Here is a 25,927-nt window from a genome sequence, read left to right on the forward strand (position 1 = left end):
AACTATATATTGTAATTTGTAATATGATTAATACTGTAGCATTAGCCAATACCTCTGTTACTGTCACATAATTATTTCATTTTGTGGTGAGAACATTTAAGATCTAGTCTCTTAGCAACTTTGAGGTGTATAATACACTATGTAATTACCTCATTTAAAGAGCAATAGTGACAAACATTTATATATCAAACAAATGTCTGTGTATGTCTAGTAGGTACAGGTTTTAAAAGATAATATGCTTTATTATTAAATGGAAGAAGAGTGAACAAATGAGTGGAAGAGAAAAAAATTGGATTAGAAGGTACATATGGAAGAAATACAATAGGCTATCTCCGTCTCTATGTGACTTTACATTAATATTTAAATCAGCATACATTCTTCAAATATTTTTCATGGTTTCAAAGGGTGAGGCACTACTCTAGTCATGTAAATTTGAACAGTCACATGAGCTCGGGTCAGAGGTGAGATTTCTACGGCATGTGCGTGCATGCTAAGTCACTGCAGTCGTGTCCGACTCTGTAAGTAAGACTTGTTCTGTTTAGTTTTAAGCATAATTATGAGATTCTTGGCCTAATAATATGTAGTAATACATTAATAGGTTAGGGAATGTTTTCCTCTAAAAACAACTTTATAATTTTAAGATTTTATGTGAGTAAAGAAGACATAATCAAATTTAAATGTGATATCAATTCAGATTAATCTTTTAAAATAAACATAAGTCAGATAACCAGCAATTAAATCAAGGTGTTAATTGTAGTTAGTGAACATTATGGAATTGCACTGTTTCAATTATGGCCAATTTTAAACTGTCCTCTTTCCATTGCTAAGATTCTTGAGGAAAGTTCTATCTTGAAGGGTGTTTCTTACATGCTACCCTTTAACAGATGCAGTGATCAAATGGTATGAAAATCTGAAGTTATATAGTACAAAATATTAATAAAGTTTGCAATATTGTTTTTCTCATCAAGTTATCGCCATCTCAAGTCTCAAACCACATTGGGTGGCGCATGGCAGCGCCACTTCAGCTGGGTGCAGAGGCTCCTGCCGCTCACTGTCGGCTTCGACCTCCAGTCACGTGCGGCCTGCAGGGCCGCAGCCTCTCAGAAAACACATCAGTCCTGTTTTCCCTGCCAGAGTAGCAGGGGTTGTTTTCTTTTCTTCATATGCTTTTACTAGTGCAGTGTATTTTTATAAAGCTTTGTTGTCCATTAATAGTTTTTAGTTAACTTTTCTTTATTTTTGCTTCTCAATGGAGAAGATGAATTAAAAACCCGAGAGCGTGAAGAGATTAGTGTTTTAACTCTGGAATTTCTTTTACAGAATTTGAGAACTGGATGAGATCAAGGAGGTTGACTAGGCAATCTAATTACTGTACATGAACCTGTGGAGAAACTGAGGCAGTGAGGTAGGTTAGGATAATGTAGGGAGGCGAGGGAAGATTTGTATCTTGTTCTTTCTGCTGAGCCAAGCTGTTTCTGCAAGTGAAGTGCTAATTACACTTGAAGGGGCTGAGTATAAGGAGGACACTTCAGTTGTGTCTCTACATACAAACCAGTGGGAAGAGAGAAAAAGCAGCTCAAGTGTAAACAATCAAAGAGTAAAAAGCCTCTGAAGCCAGCGCATTCACTGAAAATAGTTCAGTTTGATTAATCATGGAACCTGGTTGTAGATTTAGTTAATAACTTCTGTTTGGACTTATGGATATTAAACATTCAGACTGTTTTCAATTTTACAAGCCTCTAAATCAAATATGGCCACGAAATGACTTGAAAGACATTTATTAACTAAAGAAAATAATCATAAAGTATCCAATAATAATAAATTTACCAAATTTATTATTAACGATAAGTGTGTTTCTGAGAAGAGCATCAGGCACTTTGGAAAGTCTTATTCTCCTGCATGGGTCTAACACTGACAAAGTCACACACTGAAGGCAACTTCTTTAAAGGAATATTAGTGAATCATCTCTTTAAGATTTTTCTTAGGTGCACTATCTGAAATTTTGTCTTTTTTGGTTTTGGTTTGAGGAGGGTAGAATACACATTCTCTAAAAAATAAAATTAAAAAGTTACTATACCAAAGTTATTTACTTCTCAGTGGTAGGTTATATACTTTCAGAAATTAACAAGAGAAAAATTCACTGGGGCCCTTTTGTAACATCCACATAAGAGGAAAAAATATTTACCCACTTGGCCTTGATACTACATTTACTGGGTTAAGTTGCATTTTAGAGGAATCAGTGTTTCATAAGTTATGTTCACTACAGGTTAATGAGCTCGTGTCTGCTCCACTTAGGTCTCAGAAATAACCCATCCACTAATTTAATTATAGCCAGTTGAGACTTTACTAGTTGGTAAATGTATTCTTTAATTCCAAAATCCTCAAGAGTTGCCTTGTAGAGATTTTCAAAAGTACACAGATAAAATACAAAGAAGAACAGAAAAAGCCTTCTTTGAATCTTTTCTTGACTAATATCATTTAAAGATCCTTTAGTGGGTAATATCTTCATTGAGGCAGTGGTTCTCAGACTTCTAGGGGGTGGTTCCAGATTCCTCTTATAATTCAAGTGAGTTGTATCCATGGACTTTTGATCAATAATCCTGAACTGTGGGTTAGGACCCTAAGGTCAGAGAAGTTTGGTAAGCTGCTAAGAGTCACACAGCTCTTTCTGCCTGCCTATACTATGTTTCCTGAGTCTGTGAAAACAAACTAACAAACCTTGGACTCCTCAGTTCTTAAAATGCACACAGGCAGATTCCTATGGACAGCAAGAGCACAGAGATTTAAAAACAGAGCATAAAAAAGTAACTTGAACAGACTGTGGCATTTCCCTTGGTCTGTTGCTAACAGCCCACATAAAACATGCTTAAAAAAAAAACCAAACTGGCACTTCTTTTTATCATCATTTTAAACGATTCAAATGGACATTCAGAATGTATGGCCTTGGGAATGTATCCCATCTGAGTATAAATGGTAAAGAGCTTCATTGAACAGAGGGCTGTGTTTTCAGTGGTTTTCGGGCTGAAGCTGATGCATATTTGGGCTGTTCTCTTTGGTCATGCTTTAAAGCCAAACGCAAGATTTTAACGTGTACGTTCAGGACTCCAAAGCCAGCGGTGTTAAACATTCCTTTTCGTAAGAAAAATAATTAGGGACATGATTTTTTAAAATGCCTTTGGAATTTGAAGATGTGAAAGAAATGTGTAAAAAGAAATTACTCCATTCTCTTTTTATTCTGCACTTTTCAAAATTGACTCTGAAGCCCATCACACTTTGTTTCATTGAAAACTAGAGACTCCTGCCTCTAAGCTGTGATCTTTGTGGTGGCTGTATTCTGAATAGTGTTCCAATTAGAGTTCTCCACCTAAATTCTATGGCTTGGATATTCCCTATACTCATACATATTCTGTACTCTAATTTAAAACTTCAACAAACTTAGACAAGAATCCATAACCAGCCAGTGGTCTGTGAATCTGTTTTGACGATACAGATGTGGATGGACACTTTCTATTGATAACTGTTCTTAAAACAGTTTAAACGATTTTCATGTAACACTGAAAACAGCCAAAAAAAAAAAAAAAAGTAATTGTGACCAGGTGAAGTGAAAAACTGTCCAATCACAGAATATCCCTGTTCACTATACTAAGTCTAAAGTAATGGAGCTTATGTCCTCAGCTTTTCTCAGTCTCAAGTTTCTGGTCCTGAATATTACATTTGAATATTTTAAGTATTTCCTCAATCCGAAAATATATTTGTTGGGAAAAAGCCATCCCTTTTCTGCAGCCTTTACTTCTGGAGGAGTCTAACGCTTTCTTGCTAACCCTTATTTTAATACCGCACGCCTGGACACATCACACAGTATAGTGTATGTTGTCAGGCTTTGGAGAATTTATTTCAATTTACATACAACCCTCCAAATCCTCTGGTGAGCTTGATGTGAAATCTGAGACCGCTCCTTCTCCCCAGCAGGCTCTTTCTTGGCCTCTAGGCATTCACAGCCAAAGGCTCCAAGGCTCCCTCCCGGAAGGCGCAGTGGGGCTGAAGGGTCGGGAAGAGGGTGACTGCGGGGCTCGTTGCGCTGAAGATTTACAGTACTTCTCGCAGGCGGCGCAGCAACCCCCTCTGTGGCTGTGGGTGTCTGGTGTGACGGAGCGGAGAAAAGCTCTCTAATCTCCCAGGGCCTGCCTCTGCCGCTCCCCTCCCTCCCGTTGTTGCGGCCTCCGCGCTCTCGCGCTCTCGCCGTGGCCTTTCTCGGGGAGTTTCGGTCCCTGAGCGCAGCCAGAGTAGCTTTGGCAATCTAGATCTGGAGCCTGTGTACACACGCTCACGCACACACGCGCGCACACACATGCACACTCACTCGCACACACGCACTCCGGCTCTCCCCACGGGCATATAGAGCAAACCCGGAGCTTCATCTACCTTAGGGGGATGGCCCGGACGGACACTTCTTGCTCAGTTGTCGTCTCCGGAGGTCAGCGCAACGTCGGGACCAGGGAGGCTCGCTGCCCGGTGTGCAGCCTTGCGCTGTTTGCCGCCACCGCTGCTTAAAGTGTCCAGGCTGGAGGAGAAGGCTTCTCCCGGACAGATTCCCGGCGCAGCGCTGCGGCCCTGGGACTTCACTGAGCTGCTTCATCCAGGTCTCTTCCGCCCCGGCCATCCTCGCGTCCCCGGCTGCCGGGCTCAGGACTCGGGCGCCTCCGCCGCTGCCGCCGCCGCCGCCGCTGCTGCGAGCACATCCCGCCCAGAGGACTGAACGCCGGCGCTGGAGTGGGGAGAGAAAGCGACAGCCCTAACTTCCCTCTCCACTGCTCCCTCCGTGGCAGCCGCGGACCAGCTAGAAGGCTCCCGCGGAAAGCCAGGCGAGAGCTCGCCGCTGGGAGCCGCGAGCGCACAGGGGCGGGGGCAGCTTGCGCCCTGGAGCCGGGCGCCCGCCGAGGAAGTAGTGCGCGCTCTGGGGCGAGCGAGACGCTCTCCAAGTTGGGCGCGTCCCAGAGCCCGCTGGCCCGCGCCCCTGCAGCCAGCGCGCTGTCCGGGGAGGGGCGGGGCTGATGGGGGGCGTCGCGGGCGCCATCGCCTACGGCCGGAGCCCGTCTTAAAAGGCGCCCGGCCGGCCTCCCCAGGGCCGCAGCTGGCGTCGCGCCCTCGGCCGGCGCGCGCGCTGATGCAGACGCTGCCGGTGGCCCGGGTGGCCCGCTCACGGGGGGCGCCCGCGGGGGCGGGGGAGGAGGAGGAGGCTGTGTGATGGCCCTAGACGGCGAGCGGGGGAAACAGGAGGAGGAGAAGAAAAAGAAGAAGAAGAAAAAGAAGAGGAAGAAGAAGGAGCAGGGGGCTCAGAAGAGCGGCTCCCTCTTGGCGGCCGCGATGGGCGAGAACGACGCCGCGCTCCGGGCGGGCGGCAGGGGGCTCTCGGACCCGTGGGCGGACTCCGCGGGGCTGCGGCCCCGCACCACCGAGCGCCACATCACGGCGCACAGGCGGCTAGTGCTGGCCTTCGCGGTGTCCATCGTGGCGCTGCTCGCGGTCACCATGCTCGCCGTGCTCCTCAGCCTGCGCTTCGACGAGTGTGGGGCGAGCGTGCCGTCCGGCGCCGACGGCGGGCCGGCGGGCTTCCCGGCGCGCGGCGGCAACGAGAGCCTTCCGGGCCCGGCCCGACGGAACCACCACGCCGGCGGGGACGCCCCGCAGCCCGCGGCAGGCGCGGAGGCCACCGCGGAGACCCCGTCCGCCCAGCCGCCGTCTGGGGAGGAGCGCGAGCAGTGGCAGCCGTGGACGCAGCTGCGCCTGTCCGGCCACCTCAAGCCGCTGCACTACAATCTCATGCTCACCGCCTTCATGGAGAACTTCACCTTCTCCGGCGAGGTCAACGTGGAGATCGCGTGCCGGAACGCCACTCGCTACGTCGTGCTGCACGCCTCCCGCGTGGCGGTCGAGAAGGTGCAGGTGGCCGAGGACCGGGTGGCCGGGGCGGTCCCGGTGGCCGGCTTTTTCCTCTACCCGCAAACCCAGGTCCTGGTGGTGGTGCTGAATAGGACTCTGGACGCGCAGAGGAATTACAATCTGAAGATCATCTACAACGCCTTGATCGAGAACGAGCTCCTGGGCTTCTTCCGCAGCTCCTACGTGCTCCATGGGGAGAGAAGGTACGGAGGGAGGCGGTGCCCCGCGCCGCCCCACCCAGCCAGGCTGCTCTAAACCGCCGGCCAGCCGGCGACCGGGCGACCGGGCGAGCTTCGGATACACGGGGCGGGGGCGGGGGGACAAGGATGGAGGGAAGGAAGTGAAGGTGGGATAGGGCCATCGCCCAGAACTCTCGGGGGTCTTCCTGAGGCTTGGGTTCTTCCTGTAGCCAGCTGCACAAACTCACTCACCGGTACCAGATGCCACTCTAGGCTGGGACCCCCTGCCTCGTTAAAGTTGCTTAGACAGGCAGAGCACACAGCCTTTTTTTTTTTTAAAGAATGATGTATAATCTGAGCGGCCCCAGGCCAAGGTGACATCAAAACCCTGCCAGCTTACCGTGGAGGGAAAATAGGTGAGCGCCAGAGGCCAGGGTCGCAGCCCGGTGAGGAGTCAGGGCGCGGGAGGCAGGGTCAGGTCCTCCTCCCTCTCCCTGCCCCCCCCCCCCCCCCCCCCGCCCCAACGTCCCACGGCCGCTTCTGGAAGGCGTAGAGCTGTGGACAGGCATTGGCCTCACGAAGTTTTGCAAAACTGGAAGTTGAGATTCTGGACAGTAAGAGCCGGTCCCAGTGGCAGAGTAAGGGAGGGCGTGGGGTGGGGGTGGTGGCAGCTGCCTTGGCCAAATCCAGCCAGGAATGTTCTTGCTGGTGCTTCCCACTCTCCTAAGGCAGAGTGACTCCTGTTTGTTCCTGACTTACTGCCTCTGGAAGTGACTCCAGTGGTGAAAAGGGAAAAGCTAAGTGTCAGTCTCAAATGCCTTATTACTGAGTGCCTTTGGTGCTTCTCTTAGATTTGGACAGTATTCTGTTTCTTATTTTTCTGAGAAGCTGTGGGGTTTCCCATCACTTGTTTAGAGTCCAGCAGAACTGGGTTCAGATCGCAGCTTCAACTCTACTGGTGATGAAGGCTTGCGGAAGCTGATTAATCTCTCACCAGGTCCTGGCAATGACTACTAGTGCTTAATGAGCGTCCTGTATCAACTCAGTCCTACAGGAGCCCCACAAGCCCGGGTGCTGTTAACATTCCCTGTTTTACTGATGGGGAAGAGGAAGCACCAAGAAGTGGAGTAACTTGTAATATAGCTAAACGACAAAGCAGGTTTTAGACTTAGGCACTTTGGCTCCAGAACCTCTACTTTTAGTTTTAATTTGGTGAAAATAATAATAATATCCTCATGGAATTGTTGCGGATGTCCATGATTAAATGCATTGAAAAGCACTTAGCCTTGTACTTCGCACATAGACTGCCCACTCATGTTATGAGTGTCCCATGGTAGCAAGCCCTCAAGCATGTTGTTGAATGCATAAACAAGTGATTTTTGTTTTTTTTTCCTGACCCCTTGCATTTAAAATAACTGAATAGTTAAATGGCTATGGGGCCAGGGAATAACCCAAATGAACTTAAAAATGAAATCAACAACCTTTGAAGTGGAGGCAGGTTGGAGATTAGTAATGGTGCCATTGGCAGAGACTCTCTTGTTCTCTAGAGTCTAATGACAGCAGAAAACTTGGGATCAGAGCAGTCCAGGGCTCCTGGGGTCAGCAGACTGGGCAGCAGAGAGCTGGGACTCAAACTTAGGTTTTCTGAACCCTGGACTAGAGCTCATGCTGTCTGGAGACTCCCAGAAGTTGCTATAGTATAAGAGGCTGGGAAAATTTAAGTGTGTTATGAGAGAACACAAAAGTTTTAATATTTATAGAGTGCTGTGGTATAACCTCATCTAAATAAATTACCCAGTGCTTTAGTGGTTAGGGACCCTGGTGACTCAGATGGTAAAGAATCTGCCTACAATGCAGGAAACCCAGGTTCAGTTCCTGGTTTGGGAACAGTTCCTGGAGAAGGGAATGGCAATCCACTCCAGTATTCTTGCTGGAGAATTCCATGGAGAGGAGCCACGGAGTCACAGAGTCCAGCACGACTGAGTAACTAACACACTTAGTGGTTGTGTGCTAATTAAAACCTCCTATAAGTGAACGTATAAATTATTCACAAACTCCTAAGACCAGATGTAGATAATTTAAAACCGCTTCCACCACGTTCTCTGACATAGTCTCAAGAATATAGAGGAAAAGTGAAAGTGAAGTCACTCAGTCGTGTCCGACTCTGAGACCCGTGGACTGTAGCCCACCAAGCTCCTCCGTCCATGGGATTCTCCAGGCAAGAATACTGGAGTGGGTTGCCATTTCCTTCTCCAGAGGATCTTCCCAACCCAGGGATCGAACCCAGGTCTCCCGCATTGCAGGCAGACGCTTTAACCTCTGAGCCACCAGGAGAAGGGTTTTTTAAAAGATCCATGAGCACATCAAGTTTAGGGGAAAAGCATAGAAGGAAAGTTTGCATGTTATGTCAAAATGCCAATAGTGGGAACTGCATATCATTACTGATAACTTGCTGTGGTGAAATAAGTATTTCCAGCAAATCCTGTTTTTTCTGAGCTGTGCCAAAATATATTTGGTGGAACTGAGCTTGTTGTGGTCAGTGCTTTCAAATTAACAGGACTCTTAAAAGGACCAGATGTTCCTGCTTGACCTATAACTGATTTCTTGTACCCTAGTGCATATTTATATTCCAAGTCTGCTTCATTTTCCCCAAAGATGTAAATAACGTGGTTGGGAGTTTAGCCTAGTGCCTATGTAGCTAAACACTGCATCCCATTAACACTCCAGGATTTGGCATTTTTGGAGATCTTAGCATGGTTTTATACTAAGCAGCCTCTTAGAAAAAGTACTTGTTCTTTTTTTTTTTTTCCCTTCAACATCAGAATGAATATGATAATTTCTTATATGTTTCTACTAGAGTTGATAAGGCAAAAGAAATCGAATCAAACATGTCACAGTTATGTCAAAATAAGATATATTAAGCTTCTTTGTTTGTTTGTTGTTACTATGGATACTTGGAGAATTTTTAAGCACACCAATATCAGGAACTCAGGTAGAGTTAGACTTTTATTGGTGATGATTCTGTCCCCCAAATGCAATGTAAATCGACATTTTAAAACATACTTTTCAAAAGGACTTAAATGCAAACTCTAAATTTTCATTTGTTTAGTGACTGAATGTCTTGGTCTTTTAGTTAGAATTTCTTCCAATTTAATTATCAGACAATTTCTGTAATGAAAGCATTTAATCTGGCAATAGGGAGTCACATTGAGTAATTTGAAAGATTTAAAAAGAGCAATGCTACCATTCTGTCCACCTGACTTAGTCTATGTGGAAACAACTGGTTAATAATCAGTCTGATTTTCTGGTTCACTCCTTAGAGGCCTGAGAGGTATAATTTGGGCAGAACAGGGAAACAAGATTTCATTATGTGCTGTATGCCTTTGACCCTGAAAAGTTTCATCCCCCAGGGGGTTTTGGAGGGGGCCTGGTTTTTGCTCTATAGAGAAGATTTACCTCCCTTGGTTCCCATATTACAGTAGAGAAAGTTTAGAAGACAAGCTCTTCACTTGAGGCAAATCTTTTACTCTCGGTTCAACATTTGGAAATTTACCACTTGTTGAATATTGCAAATAAATTCTCTTAAATTTGAAATGTTTACACATATCAGTAAATGATCTCTGTTAGGCAGAATACCCACTCGCTTTTCCCTCAAGTAGGTGGGCAGCAGGCAGATACATGCCATAATATCTTGTAGTAGAATACACTTGCTTAGAATTAGGCAAAATCTTCATTTACCTGAAGTAATTGATGCTTTGGGGTAGCCAGATGGTGAGCATACCCGTGTTTAAGGTAAGATACCTTAATTTAGATCCAGATGGTCGGATTGAAAGAGGAAGCTTACCCAAAGTAAATGACCGTCTTATTCACTTTCAAAAGGGACACCCTTTTTCTTTGACAAACTTTGAGTCTGTGACATGCCACAGTGAGAGAAGACAGAATGAAAAGAGGAGGTCTTTTTCTTTCAAGGGTTATGCAGAGAAAAACCATGATCTCCAAGTAAAATGGAAGGATAAAATTATGGTTCTCACAGAAAATTGCAAAAAGCTCCTTTGCAAAAATGTTGTGGAGAGCATAGAAGATTCTATGGGTAGGCATTTGATCATTTGTGATATTAGTGTGGATGGTTTGATGCTTTGTACTTTTCCTGAAATGAATTAATTTCATTCAAAAAACCATGGCATTTAATAAAAATAAGAAAAATATGTTGAGAGCAGTCTTACTTCTCCCATTCACTCTGCACGGGAGACATCTTTACATGAACAAATCAGAATATATGGCTTTTTCCCCCTCTATAGAGGGCCCTGCACTGAGAAATCTAGGAGAATCATTTGTTTCTGTGAAAACTTTTTGTATGATTCTTTAATGGACTTGTTTAACTCATTGTTTTCCTGTCAAGGCAGACACAGCTGTGTGGCCAATCTGAGTCCAGTGTTGGATTTTGGTTACAGTTCAAAATGCTATCAGCAAACTAAATTAGAAAATATTGGGAAAAAAGTTTTGACCATTTAATAGTCACTTATTCAGGGAGGAAAATTCATGTAGTTGGTGTTTGTCTCGCTATGTTTTTTGGTCACCCCGGATAGTCATAAAGTATACCTTATTTATGAAAGAGTTAAGTTAATTTGTCTGTGTATTTTTTCTTCAAAATAACCCTCAACAGGGCCTGTCTGCTCTGGATCTCTATGTTGGGTTCGCGTAGCATGTTTATTTTCTCAAGCCAATTTTTGCCACCATGTATGCATATGGGCTTCAGACAACAGTACAGGGTAGTAATTTAGGCTTGCTTGAGGATGATGATGGCATTTGAATGATATGAGAATAGGACTCGCTTCTTTAAGCATGGCTTTTAAGAGTGATATAAAAAGAGTATAGAAGAAATAGTCTACCTTTAATATGTGTTTGACCCTCTATAAGGAAGAGTGTCCCCCGTAACCCCAGGCTCATTCATCCTCCTATCCCACCAGCAATGATCATCACCTTGTTGTCCTTTTAATTCAAAATTATACCAGTGGCTGGATTCCTCCAGATTTTCTCAAAGATCCATGCAATCCTGCTTTTTGCCACTAGAGAGTAGCTGCTCTCTCCAACAGAATTTTGCTACAGAGGATCTGAGAGGATCTAAAGATGCAAAACACTTCTTGCCCCTCCCAGTTCTTTGGATGGTCTGAAATAATTCACAAACAGGCACAGCTGGATGGTGGTCCTGATGGGGCTGTAAGGGTGAAGTAAGAGTGGCAAGACCTTACTGAGTGGGGCTGAGCTGGGGTGACGAGTCCCTGGCTCCCCACTCCCCCCTCCCTGTCCCCAGGTGTGCCTTCTTGGTCTCTGAATAAACCGCTCGCTTATTAAGGCGCTCTGGCAGTGGTTGCACAGCGACAGGCGTGGTGAAGTCACTTTAATCATTTGGATATTTTCTCATGACTACACAACTCAGAAAACAAACAAACAAACAAAACCCCAAAACCAAAGGATGTAAAAAGAATGAAGTTTTAAAATTACCCTTGTTGGTTCCTTTTTATCCCTTTTAAGAAGAGGTTCGAGCACTGCTAGTTGTGTTGCTGGATGGAAAAGTGTGTGTGTGTTCAGGGACTCTGGAACCAGACTGCGTTGGTTTATGTCCTGACTCTTCCACTTAATTAGCTTCATGACCTTGGCCAGGTTTCTTCTTGTTCTGTGTCTGGTATCCTTATCGGCAAAACAGGGATAATGATATCCTCTTTCGTGGTGTTATTGGGGAGGATATTAAATGAGTTAAGTAATAAAGCGCTTAGAACAGTGTCTGACAGTTGGTAAGTATTTGTGGGTATGAAATACAATTATATTGTTACATGGCTGGATAGCTATTCTTCGAGCTGGTACAGGGTCATTTAGGTTCAATGTTGTTGCCTTAGGCTTCCCCTTATTCTTAAGGCAGCGAGTAAACGGTCACTTTGGACATTCCTTTCACTGCTGTTTGTTTTGCCCCCTAAGCAGAGTTCAAAAGACAGGGAGAAAAGAAGCAGAGCCCTTCCACAATGAAGAAGGGAGAGAAGAAAAAGGCTGTGGTATTTCATAGCTAGAGAAACCCCATGCTTGGTCCAGACGCTGCGATGGAGAGGGTCGAGGGGGCAGGAAGAGGGTGTGAAGCAGAAGGAACTCGTAACTCTGATTATTGCCCTGCTATCTCAGCAGTGAGAAAAGTGGAAAACAGTGACTGAAGGGTCAGGAGGGCTTGTTGCTGGAAGCCAGTACAGGAAATAGAAAAACCTCCAGTGCCAGGGGAAAGGCACATCGGTCATTAGCTACTGCTCCGCAGACTGTATTTGAGTGCCACCAGTAGCGCTTATTTATGATACTTACATAATACTTTTTCTCTTTCCAATATTAAACAAATGAATCTCAGACACTAGTTTATTTATCCTTATGAGAACCTAATATTATGACTCAGGAAAGTAATTCCAGTGAGTCCATAATACTCTTCAACAATGGTGATCAAGTACTCAGTACTCATTTTTGAGAAGAGTATTTAGTGCACAAAAATGAAAACAATTATGAATATTATGCTCTGTTTTTATAACACGATAATTCACATACGCACCACTTCCTACATACATATTGCTGGTATTATTGCATTATGTTTTTAGTTTACTAGAATGGTTATTTAAAAAAATATACTACACACTTGCTTATAGCACTGAATATTCAGCAGGAGCACGTCTCTTCTGAAATGGCAGAGTCTTAATGACTCATTGCAGTGCATAAAAACACAGTCTAAACAACGACCCATTTTGCCTTAAAATGTTTTGTCATCGAGTAATAATTTGCACTTTGATCAACAGTCTTCACTTTAAATGGGCCGTGGGTCATTTTCGTGACCTCGTCGCTGTCCAGTTACTAAAAGCAGTTGAAGAGTAACTAGATGATTCACTGGATCACTTCTTTCAATCTTGGGAGTTTTTGTTACTAATCTTAAACTTTTGCAACAGTAGGCAAATTGCTGTTGTGACAGAAGCAGCTTCAAAGATTATCATCCATTGTGCTCTATGTGTGGTCTGGATAGGTGTGGCTGAAACAGAAGTCTTCCAGAAATGTCCTGCCATTGTGAGGTTCTCTTGGTTTTTGGTGGGTTCCGCAATGAAACATGAATCAATCTGAATACGAGCCGTGTTATGCAAATATTTGTTTCCTTTGCATATATTAACTTTATGAAAAGGCAAACTGAAAATAATGGAACAGAAATTGTTTGTATCACCTACTGTAATTTGTTGGCAATATCAGCCAATGTTAATGCATTATTTCAGCTGAATCTTATCATAATGATTCAACACAAGTAGCTTGCCTAGTGAACTTCCGTAGAAATAAGAAGAAATCAATTCTCTATATCCTTCAGAGGCAACATAGAGCTTTAAGCTCTACTGCTTAGCATAAACAAAATGTCAAATAGACAAGTTGTTAAGAAATCAAATAATTTGTTTTAGATACAAGAGAATTAAAATAAATGTATATTATCCATTTTTCTAGTTATGCTAAAGTGATATTCTTGGAATAACAACACTTCCAGGATGTTACTTTTGGTAGTGAAATTCCTTTATGATAATAGGATGATTCTATAAAAGATAAAAATGTTTTTGTTTGAGAAAGCAGGAGAAAAATAGACGACAAAATACTTTTCCCCATTACCTTCTGCTGTTTTATTTTTACTTCTTGCTGTATTTACATATGTATTTCATATCCTTACTATATATTAAAGTGTTCTCTATTTTAAATTAATTTTTTTGTATGTTTTTTCTACCTGGTGTACTGCTACTACCTCAAACTCTGCCTCAAATTTGCTTAAAAACCAAACTCATTATTTTCTATTCCCAATCTCTTTCCCTAGAGGTCTTTGATGTTTTTAGTGACAGTAAGCAGGAAAGAGGTCTCAATTCCACTACTTGAAAGCAATCATCAAATACACGCAGTGAAGATTATGTTTTTGAAACCCAACAGACACTATTGCCCACTGAGGGCCCCAAGCCTGAAACTGGCTCTCTTTGTTAGAAAGGAGACGATCCAGGGAGAGAGAGGTATTAAAGATAGATGGGCAATACTGAGATCTGAGAAAACCAGAACCTCTAAGAGAGCAAATAGGACGTTAACTTAATATGTGAGTCAAAGCCTTTTTAAAAGCTTCTTTCTGTGCCACCTGTAGTCCACTTGCTCACTTCTCCATCCGTCTCTGACCCTTAAAGTAGTGCCCAGGCTTCAAGACCAGTTTTTAACTTCCTCCTCCAGAAAGCCTTCTTTCAGTTCTTAAGACAGGTGGTTCTCAGCGAGGTCGGTGCTGCCTCCCGGGGCACATTTGCAGTGTCCGGGGACTTTTGGGTTGTCACAGCTGGGGAGAGGCGTTGCTACTGGCCTCTAGCAGTAGACGTCTAGGATGCTGCTAAGCCCAAGATGGCTCTAAAAAGAGAATTATCCATCCTAAAATGTCACTAGTGTCAAGAATTCCAGCACTGAACCACCCATACTTACATTGAAAACAGAAAAGTCAGTAGTGCCGAGGCTGAGAAATCTCGCATTAGAAGATGTAACTTCTTCATGCATTCGTCATGGCCTTTTGTGCAAAACCTGTCTAGGCTTATGTTTTATTTATTTTATCAGAGTAGAAACTCCTTGAGGGAAGGAACATATATGTTTATCTTTATCTCCACAGCATTAAACACTCAAGAATGATGACCAAGAGAAGCAAATGTATATAGATCTTGTAGCAAAAAGCTATCTAGCAATAATGTAATTTAGTATTTTAAAATCATCTCATCAAATTCAAGGACTATTTTATTTCTAATTTTTATTCAGTTATAGGTTCTCAACTTGAAAAAGACCCTAAGCGTAGTCTAGCTCAATTGCTCTTCTTTTCCAAGGGGCTTGTTTTGATTTCCTAAAAACTGAATTGAAATTCAATTGCAATCGTCCTCAGGTGCCAGACTGTGAAATTGGTATTTCCTCATTTAGACATTATCAAATATATGCTAGCCCTCAGTGCATGGCTATAAATATACTGTGTGTAGGAATTCATTAAGAATATTAATTGCAGAAAAGTCACTAGTTGATCTTTATAGTTCCTTTCAACCCTGAGAATCAGCAATTTAATTGCTGGCCCTTACTAACATATTTACTTACTATGTGAGGCAAAAAGAGACTTGAACATGACATGATTCCTCTGCATAAATATTTGGTTTATTAATTTCTCATTAGCCCAGAGGTATTTAGATAGTCTACATATAATAAATTCCTACCCTTTAATTACTCAATACCAAAGACACCTTTGATTTTTTACCTAATGACCAGTACATTCTAAATGCAACCTCTCTGTTGAACTCTTATGGAAATTTCCCCTAGTATTATTAGTAGTTTTAATGCATTGTATATATTTTTCTTTTCAGGTAGATTGCAAAAGCCTTAAGGACAAAAATGATTCTATCTTGAAAAAAAGTCCTGCCACATGGAGTGAAAATCTCACACATGGCAGACAGTGTCTAACTGCTCAATGACAAGACTTGGATTTCTCAGTACTTGGAAGTGAACATATTTCCTTGTATATTAAATTTCATAAGTATCTTTTAAATGGCCTCAGTAAAGGAATAAGAAGCCTCAGTGACCATTTTAATTAATAAAAGAGTTAAGATTCAAGAACATTTTGAAGACAAAAAAGCATGTGAAGAGAAAATCGTGAATGAGTGCGTCTTAACAAATAGTTACTGATATTTCGTTAAGCAAAAACTATATTGCTATTGTTGTAGCCACGTGTTCTGGAAACAAACTCACTCAAAAGGACAATGCAGATAGTGGAGTGCAGTGTATTACACCGGCGGGCCCAAGGCAGAGTCTCCTCTTAGCCAAGGACCCCAACCAGCATTTGTGAAAATCTTTTATACCCCATGTGTATGGGTCTGAACCCACCACTCCAAATTCCTTGAGACTTACATAAACCAAAGAAAATACAATCCCAATAACCCCATCTTTCACGTGCTATGTGCTCATGTGCTCAAACAGTTAAACAGTTAGCCAATAATCAATAAACCCAAGGTTATACTCCGATTGATACAGAAAAACTTATGGCCTGTCTGGAGGAAGGGGTGATTAGTGTATGTTTTCTCCTAGGCGATGAGTAACCTAGATACGATCTTCAAGGTTCCCCGGTCTGGAGGGGGTCTTATCCTTCTGTTGTTGTTTTCATAGGCACTGAACACAGAGTTCAGAGTCCATTGGAAAGGTGGCCGAGCATGGTCAGATGAACAGGCCTAAGATGGAGTCCAGGCCCTATGAATTCCTTCCTCACGATCAGTGGAAAATAGGGAAAATATTGCCAAGATGCTAGCAGATTTGGAAACAAAAACTTTCATGACCAATAGTCAAAATAAAACCTTGCTTATAAATTGTGGGTGAACATTCATTTTGCTGTTTTTGAAATAGAATTACCTTTTTCTCGGACACAGAAAATGTGGATTCCGGACCCAGCTTTGCACTAATTGCCTCTGTAACTTTAGATAAATCACTTACCCTACTGGAACTACTTTTTCATTTTAGGAATTTATGAAAGCTGGACAATTTGTTTCTAAGATTGCTTCCAACTTTAACTTTATATTTTTTCTAAAGATTTACAGTTAAAACTTCTTTCCTAAATATTATCTCATTTTATCATCTCAACAGTTTCATAAGGGAGGCCTAGAAATATTTTCCTTCTACTAATGAAAAAATAAACTCAGGCAGTAAAGTGATTTACCCAAGCCTGGTATGGAGCAGCTCAGTAATGCTTCAAGATAATTCTTGAAACCCTTCTCTCAGAGGAAATTTACAATTAATCTTTAAAATGTCTTATTTTCTCTGTTTGAAAACTAAGCTTTTAAGAAGTAGTCCCTCAATAATACATGTGTCATAATTTTTAAAAGTATAAGCATTTACATTTTATGGTTTGATCCAGGGATAGCCAATAAGATTCAATACACATGTCAGCCTCTATTGATTAGTATAGCTCCCTGAAGTGCTGTGTTGAGAATAATTTTGAGGGCGAGCTTGGGCTCAGCGGGAAAGTGTGCCATGTGAGATTAAGCAAGAACTCTGTGGATGATGGGGAAGGCAGGGTGGGTGGAGGAATGGCTGTGGGGATAAGAGCCTTCTGAAGAGATGGCTGTAGCACTCAGCAATGTTTTACCAAGGGTTTGATATTGATTTGCCTTAGCTACAGTTTTAACTAGTATTATTTAAAAAGTTTGGGGCTTCTCCAGTGGCTCAGTGGTAAAGAATCGGCCTTCAATGCAGGAGACCCAGATTCAATCTTGTCAGAAAGATCCCCTGGAGAAGGAAATGGCAGTTCACTCCAGAACTGCCCCCTGGGACATTCTGTGGGCAGAGGAGCTTGGAGGGCTACAGTCCATGGGTCGGCAGAGAGTAGGACACAGCTGAGGGACTAAGCGTGCACATGCACATATAAAAAGTACAATTAACTTAGACTCTTTTCGCAAATAATGGCCCTCTTTTTAAGTTAAAGGAGTGTCTGTCTTCAAGTATGTAGTTTGGGTATTTTGATTTGAAAGAATGCAGAGGGTGTTTCTAGAGTTTGAATGAGATGCAACTTTGCAGCTTGATCTGAAAACCAGAGTGGATTCAATATAATATAGATATGCACATACTGACGTGCATATTTACTATACAGATATTTATTATATTAACATATAATAACACATACTGTATATAGCAAATATATACTGTGAGTGGTAGAAACCAATGGTCTCTGGATCATCCTGTGTAAATGCATGTTCTATCATTCTAAGAAAGGTCGGAGATGCTGTGAACCAGTGGCTGCCATTTACTACCTCCTGCTGGGTGCTGTTCATCTGGTCACACCTTTATATCCTCCTTTTCCATTCTACTAAGCTTTACAATGCTTTTTAAGTTGGGCATGGTTATTTCTTTTTAAGCAATGAATAGCTGCACCTTACGGACATTTGGTAATCATCCAAGATGATATGGTTGAGAAATGTTGTGGAGTCAGAATGCAGACCACGTTTTGTCAGGCTTCAGGGCCCATTTCCTTAACAAAACCAGGACACGTCTTGCTGAAATTTGAGGATGTAGATGTTTCCTAGTGATCATCTGTGTCTTACTTGTATCTAATGACAACTTTTGGATTTGATTTCATTGTCTTTACTAGTTGAACAGTTTCAACCAGTTTCAGAGAGGAGAGAGAGGCATACCACAAAGGAGAACCATTATTTTCTAATACTTTCCAATATGATGATGAGTTGTTTTCTGTAAAGTGTCAGTTTGGCCTAATAAGCACAACTCAGGGCTTCCCTTGTGGCTCAGCTGGTAAAGAATCCACCTGCAATGCAGGAGACCTGGCTTCAATCCCTGTGTTGGAAAGATCCCCTGGAGAGGGGAAAGGCTACCCACTGCAGTATTTTGACCTGGAGAAGTCCATGGACTGTATAGTCCATGGGATCGCAAACAGTCAGACACCACTGAGTGACTTTCACTTTCACTGGGTTTAGAGAATTTACTTTAGTTGAGACAGAAAGTTTTCTGAAAATTTTTTGTTGTTGGTGAAATATGCATGACGTATGCTTTTGTACCATTCATGTACTTAAGTTTGGTTCAGGAAAAAAGTGTCTTGTAATTTGCAAAAGGATTTTATTAACAGAAGTATATAAAGTGATCATAACTGAAGACATAAATGTAATTGAAAATGTCATATTCTTTTTTCCAGATTCCTCGGTATTACTCAGTTTTCGCCTACACATGCCAGAAAGGCATTTCCTTGTTTTGACGAGCCAATCTACAAGGCTACTTTCAAAATCAGCATCAAGCATCAAGCAAGCTATTTATCTTTATCCAATATGCCAGTGGAAACTTCTGTATTTGAGGAAGACGGATGGGTTACGGATCACTTTTCACAAACCCCTCTCATGTCCACGTACTATTTAGCCTGGGCAATTTGCAACTTCACATACAGAGAAACTACCACCAAGAGTGGGGTTGTAGTAAGTATTTTAAGCTTAATGTTGTTTTTGGAAAATATATGCTGATATCTGGATTAACAATGACTCATTTCTCTCTTCTTCCCATCTTATATAGCTGAATTCTTTTCTTAATCCTTGGAAGGAAAATTATCTTCTTGGTTTCAGAGTCGGAGAGGAACTTCTCTTCCTTACCCAGCCTTCTTATGAATTTAATCACTTTCCCACCCCTGCCATTCCTGTTCCTTTTGATCGCCTGATTATCTCTGCAACACCTGTTGTCTGTTATGGGAAATCGCCTGTTTTTATTTATATGATGATAAAGCTTCTTTTTATTATAAAATATTTCACACATAAAGAAAATGCGGAGAATAATATTATAAGCTCCATATACCTACTAGCCAGCTCTATAGAATCTGAACATTTTACCGTCTTTGTTCCAGTCTCATTTAATTTTTGAAAAAGTAAAACATGTTGGATAGAGTTGAAGCCCCCTGTGGACCCCTGCCTGATATTGTTGCCTTGCCTCCTACCTCCTACCTGGCCCTGAATTTGAATTTTGTCATTTCTATGCATATTATCACACAATTATTAAGTATATTATTCACTATTAAGTATAAGTGACATCGCTCAGTGGTGTCCGACTTTTTGCGACCCCATGGACTGTAGCCCACCAGGCTCTTCCATCCATGGAATTTTCTAGGCAAGAGTACTGGAGTGGGTTGCCATTTTCCTCTCCAGGGGATCTCCGCTACCCAAGGATTGAACCAGGGTCTCCCGCATTGCAAGCAGATGCTTTACCGTCTGAACCACCAGGGAATCAATCAATCATTATTAAGTATAAATCTGTTTAGATAATTCCATGCTTTAAAATTTCATATAAGTGGTTTTATATTACAGATAATCATTTCTTCAACTTATTTTTATTTGATTTCATTTTTGCTTAAAATTATGTTTTTGTGGCTTATCTGAGTAGAGTGGTTGAATGAATATATTAAAATTTCCCTTCCTCCTATAGATGAACAATTTAGTGTTTCCTGATTTTTCAGATTAACAACAATGCTTAGTGAACATTTTTGCACCTAAATTCTTCTGCTGATGCGCTAGAATTTCTGTAACGTATGAAGCTTCTTTTAACCCATAGCACCCATATGTATAGAAATATGTACTTAGATAAGGGTGTTATACAGGAAGCCTCAAGAATTCACTCTCTGTATTAAATTTATAACAAAAGTCAATTGGATTCTTTATGATCATTACCATTTGTGACACCATTCATTATTCCAGGTACTTTTGACATGCTATTGTCTTGCATTAATCAGACTAAAGCAGGCCATGCTCACTTAACAACTTCGTCTTCATTTTGATGGCTTATGCAATAAATATGCACTTATTTTAAGTTTCATGTCAACCCTAAAGCAAGGTATTATAATTCCATTTTTCCAAGTGAATAAATTTAGGTGGCACCAGTGGTAAAGGTCCTGCCTGCCAATACAGGGGACATTAGAGATGTGGGTTTTATCCCTGGGTCGAGAAGATCCCTTGGAGGAGGAAATGGCCACCCATTCCAGCATTCTTGCTTGGTGAATCCCACAGAGTAGCCTGGTGGTGTATGGTCCATGGGGTCGCAAAGGGTCGGACAGGATTGAAGAGACTTAGCACGCACAAATTTAGGGTTAAAGAGGTGAAACAACTTTATCAGAGTAAAAAGTAAGTGAGTGGTAGGGCTGCAAGACTAACTTCTTACGGTATGACCCTACGTTTTGGGCTCTCAGCCCCCATGCCCCTCCTCATGCTGTTTTTACCATTTTACCTGTGTTTCTATATGAGAGTTCAGGCAATGATTCTTTCCGTCCAATGCCCGTTGTATCTGGTGTTACTCAAACATAACAGAAAAAGTGAATAGAAATCTATATTCTTATTCTGTAGGAAGTCCATAGCTCTATAACCGCCTAAATTTTGAATAATAGGTTTAGATAAACAAATTTTTCTTGCTGTTAACTTTCAATTTAAATCACCACAGAACCTATTTAAAAAATAAAATTTGCTTGCATACAATTTTAATGCCATTACTAAAGAAGTGTATATGGTGAGTTAATCTACATAGTCATTAAAAATAATGCCCCTAAGTACTGACTGTAGAAGGCTAGAAAAAAGACATTTTGCTCTTTTTGGACTTATACTTATTTAATATGTTTAATTCCTCTGGTATTTCTTGATATCTCCTATGGATATATACTTCAAGGCTATTCATGTTGGACTGTACAAAGAAAAGGAATACTGATATATGTCATTTCCTTTAACATCTTCAAAATTTGATGAGAGTTGCTGTGGGTCTCTTAGGAGCATAGGGTACATTGGAAGTGTTTTTTTCTTAGTATGATTTCTTTATCCTAAAAGTATTTTCAGCTCTACACCATTATGCTTGTTGCTAAGTGATTCATGTTTTAGAACCAGATACACCCCAGTTATTTAGATATGACTTTTATTAGAGTTAAGAATTCAAGTGATTAGTAAACATTAAAAAATGCCTATTTAATTATTTTTAAGGAGAAAAGAGAAAGCATGCTACTAGAGAACACTGGAGGGGCAACTGAAATAAAATTTTTGTTGTATAATTTAAAAATACTAAGAGTAGTAAAATTGCTATTGGGAACCCTTATTTATCAACTGTGGAACTAAAATATTAAACCTGGTTCTCTTTTTTTGTCACCCCTTCTAAATCCAGCCTGTTTTCTTTTTATTGCCATTCCTCTTTATTACGGAGAACATGGAATGACATTTCTGAACTCTTTAACAGCTAGGAGTGGAAGTTTAGCTTTAGACTCTTGGGTGTAGGATGGTCATATGAAATCCAGGTGATCGTTTTGAATCAGAAACTGAAGGAGTTTCCTTTGAAATATGACAGAGTAACTTGAAAAGCATCTTAATATACAGCTGAATGGAAGCAGAGCATCAAGTATGCATATTTGAAGCATCATTATTTGCTTATCAAGTTACGTGTATTTTGCAAGGCACTAATTAGTCGCTCAGTTGTGTCTCACTCTTTGCAACCCCGTATAGACTGCCAGACTCCTTTATCCATGGAATTCTGCAGGCAAGAATACTGGCGTGGGTTGTCATTCCATTCTCCAGGGGATCTTCCTGACCCAGGGATCAAACCTGGATCTCCTGCATTGCAGGTGGATTCTTTACCACCTGAGCCATCAGGGAAGCTCCTGCAAAACACTATCCTAAGTGATTAAGAAGATTAAGAAAAGTCTGGCTTACTTCACTCTGTATAATCGGCTCCAGTTTCATCCACCTCATTAGAACTGATTCAAATGTATTCTTTGTAATGGCTGAGTAACACAGTGTACTAACGCATATATATGGAATTTAGAAAGAAGATAATGATAACCCTGTATGCGAGACAGCAAAAGAGACACAGATGTATAGAACAGTCTTTTGGACTCTGTGGGAGAGGGAGAGGGTGAGATGATTTGGGAGAATGGCATTGAAACTGGGGAGGGAGGTGGGAGGGGTGTTCATGTTTGGGAACGCATGTAAGAATTAAAGATTTTAAAATTTAAAAAATAAAAAACTAAAAAAAAAAGAAACATGTATAATATCGTATAAGAAATGAATCACCAGTCCAGGTGTGATGCAGGATACAGGATGCTTGGGGCTGGTGCACTGGGGTGACCCAGAAAGATGGTACAGGGAGGGAGGGGGGAGGGGGGTTCAGGATGGGGAACACATGTACACCCATGGTGGATTCATGTTGATGTGTGGCAAAACCACTACAATATTGTAAAGCAATTAGCCTCCAATTAAATAAATTTTTTAAAAATAAAAAAATTAATATAAGAATTAAATATCTATTAATAAATTAATATGAGAACTAAATTTAAAAGTGAAACTAAAAAATTGATATTGGGAAAAAAAAAAGAAAAGTCTAAGATCCTTCTAGTAGAGTGATTGAAGGGCAACTTTCAAGTGGAATCCGAACCTGTTGAATGTGAAGTTTCAGTTCAGTTCAGTTGCTGTCATGTCCGACTCTTTGCGACCCATGAATTGCAGCACGCCAGGCCTCCCTGTCCATCATCAACTCCCAAAGTTCACTCAGACTCACGTCCATTGAGACGGTGATGCCATTCAGCCATCTCATCCTCTGTCGTCCCCTTCTCCTCCTGCCCCCAATCCCCCCCAGCATCAGAGTCTTTTCCAGTGAGGCAACTCTTCGCATGAGGTGGCCAAAGTACTGGAGTTTCAGCTTTAGTATCATTCCTTCCGAAGAAACCCCAGGACTGATCTCCTTCAGAATGGACTGGTTGGATCTCCTTGCAGTCCAAGGGACTCTCAAGAGTCTTCTCCAACACCACAGTTCAAAAGCATCAATTCTTCGGTGCTCAGCTTTTTTCACAGTCCAACTCTCACATCCATACATAACCACTGGAAAAACCATAGCCTTGACTAGACGGACCTTTGTTGGCAAAGTAACGTCTCTGCTTTTGAATATGCTATCTAGGTTAGCCATAACTTTCCTTCCAAGGAGTAAGTGTCTTTTAACTTCATGGCTGCAGTCACCATCTGCAGTGATTTTAGAGTCCCGCAAAATAAAATCTGACACTGTTTCCATTGTTTTGCCATCTATTTCCCATGAAGTGATGGGACTAGATGCCATGATCTTTGTTTTCTGAATGTTGAGCTTTAAGCCAATGTTTTCACTCTCCCCTTTCACTTTCACCAAGAGGCTTTTTAGTTCCTCTTCAGTTTCTGCCATAAGGGTGGTGTCATCTGCATATCTGAGGTTATTGATATTTCTCCCGGCAATCTTGATTCCAGCTTGTGCTTCTTCCAGCCCAGCGTTTCTCATGATATATTGTGCATATAAGTTAAATAAGGAGGGTGACAATATACAGCCTTGACACACTCCTTTTCCTATTTGGAACCAGTCTGTTGTTCCATGTCCAGTTCGAACTCTTGCTTCCAGACCTGCATACAGATTGCCCAAGAGGCAGGTCAGGTGGTCTGGTATTCCCATCTCTTTCAGAATTTTCCACAGTTTATTGTGATTCACACAGTCAAAGGCTTTGGCATAGTCAATCAAGCAGAAATAGATGTTTTTCTGGAACTCTCTTGCTTTTCCCATGATCCAGTGGATGTTGACAATTTGTCTCTGGTTTCTCTGCCTTTTCTGGAGAAGGGAATGGCAAACCACGTCAGTATTGTTGCCTTGAGAACCCCATGAACAGTAATGAAAAGGCAAAATAATAGAATACTGAAAGAGGAACTCCCCAGGTCGGTAGGTGCCCAATATGTTACTGGAGATCAGTGGAGAAATAACTCTAGAAAGAATGAAGGGATGGAGCCAAAGCAAAAACAATACCCAGTTGTGGATGTGACTGGTGATACAAGCAAGGTCCGATGCTGTAAAGGGCAATATTGCATAGGAACCTGGAATGTCAGGTCCATGAATCAAGGCAAATTGGAAGTGGTCAAACGAGATGGCAAGAGTGAACATCGACATTCTAGGAATCAGTGAACTAAAATGGACTGGAATAGGTGAATTTAACTCAGATGACCATTATATCTACTACTGCGGGCAGGAATCCTTTAGAAGAAATGGAGAAGCCATCATGGTTAACAAAAGAGTCTGAAATGCAGTACTTGGATGCAATCTCAAAAACGACAGAATGGTCTCTCTTCATTTTCAAGGCAAACCATTCAATATCACAGTAATCCAAGTCTGTGCCCCAACCAGTAACGCCAAAGAAGCTGAAGTTGAACGGTTCTATGAAGACCTACAAGACCTTTTTGAACTAACACCCAAAAAGGATGTCCTTTTCATTATAGGGGACTAGAATGCAAAAGTAGGAAGTCAAGAAACACCCAGAGTAACAGGCAAATTTGGCCTTGGAATGCGGAATGAAGCAAGGCAAAGTCTAGTAGAGTTTTGCCAAGAAAATGCACTGGTCATAGCAAACACCCTCTTCCAACAACACAAGAGAAGACTCTACACATGGACATCACCAGATGGTCAACACTGAAATCAGACTGATTATAATCTTTGTAGCCAAAGATGGAGAAGCTCTATACAGCCAGCAAAACAAGACCAGGAGCTGACTGTGGCTCATATCATGAACACCTTATTGCCAGATTCAGACTTAAATTGAAGAAGGTAGGGAAAACCACCAGACCATTCAGGTATGACCTAAATGAAATCCCTTATGATTATACAGTGGAAGCGAGAAATAGATTTAAGGGCCTAGATCTGATAGATAGAGTGCCTGATGAACTATGGACGGAGGTTCATGACATTGTACAGGAGACAGGGATCAAGACCATCCCCATGGAAAAGAAATGCAGAAAAGCAAAATGGCTGTCTGAGGAGACCTTACAAATAGCTGTGAAAAGAAGAGGGGCAAAAAGCAAAGGAGAAAAAGAAAGATATAAGCGTCTGAATACAGAGTTCCAAAGAATAGCAAGAAGAGATAAGAAAGCCTTCCTCAGTGATCAATGCAAAGAAATAGAGGCAAACAACAGAATGGGAAAGACTAGAGATCTCTTCAAGAAAATTAGAGATACCAGGGGAACATTTCATGCAAAGATGGGCTCAATAAAGGACAGAAATGGTTGGATCCAACAGAAGCAGAAGATATTAAGAAGAGGTGGCAAGAATACACGGAAGAACTGTACAAAAAAGATCTTCACGACCCAGATAATCATGATGATGTGATCACTAATCTAGAGCCAGACATCTTGGAATGTGAAGTCAAGTGGGCTTTAGAAAGCATCACTACGAACAAAGCTAGTGGAGGTGATGGAATTCCAGTTGAGCTATTT

The 25,927-nt window shown here is 41.8% G+C and overlaps 1 protein-coding gene across 1 annotated transcript in view; it reads left to right on the forward strand.

Annotated features, from left to right (window-relative positions):
• Positions 1–3,994: 3,994 nt before the first annotated feature.
• TRHDE (thyrotropin releasing hormone degrading enzyme) overlaps positions 3,995–25,927 on the forward strand; it is a 461,351-nt gene continuing 439,418 nt past the window's right edge. The window contains exons 1-2 of the mRNA XM_069584013.1: positions 3,995–6,143; positions 18,850–19,123. Of these exons, the coding sequence (XP_069440114.1) occupies positions 5,245–6,143; positions 18,850–19,123 (1,173 nt within the window). The 5' untranslated portion in view covers positions 3,995–5,244. The remainder of the gene's footprint in view (positions 6,144–18,849; positions 19,124–25,927) is intronic.

The sequence above is a fragment of the Ovis canadensis genome, chromosome 3, assembly GCF_042477335.2.
Source record: "Ovis canadensis isolate MfBH-ARS-UI-01 breed Bighorn chromosome 3, ARS-UI_OviCan_v2, whole genome shotgun sequence".
In the NCBI taxonomy this organism is placed as follows: Eukaryota; Metazoa; Chordata; class Mammalia; order Artiodactyla; family Bovidae; genus Ovis; species Ovis canadensis.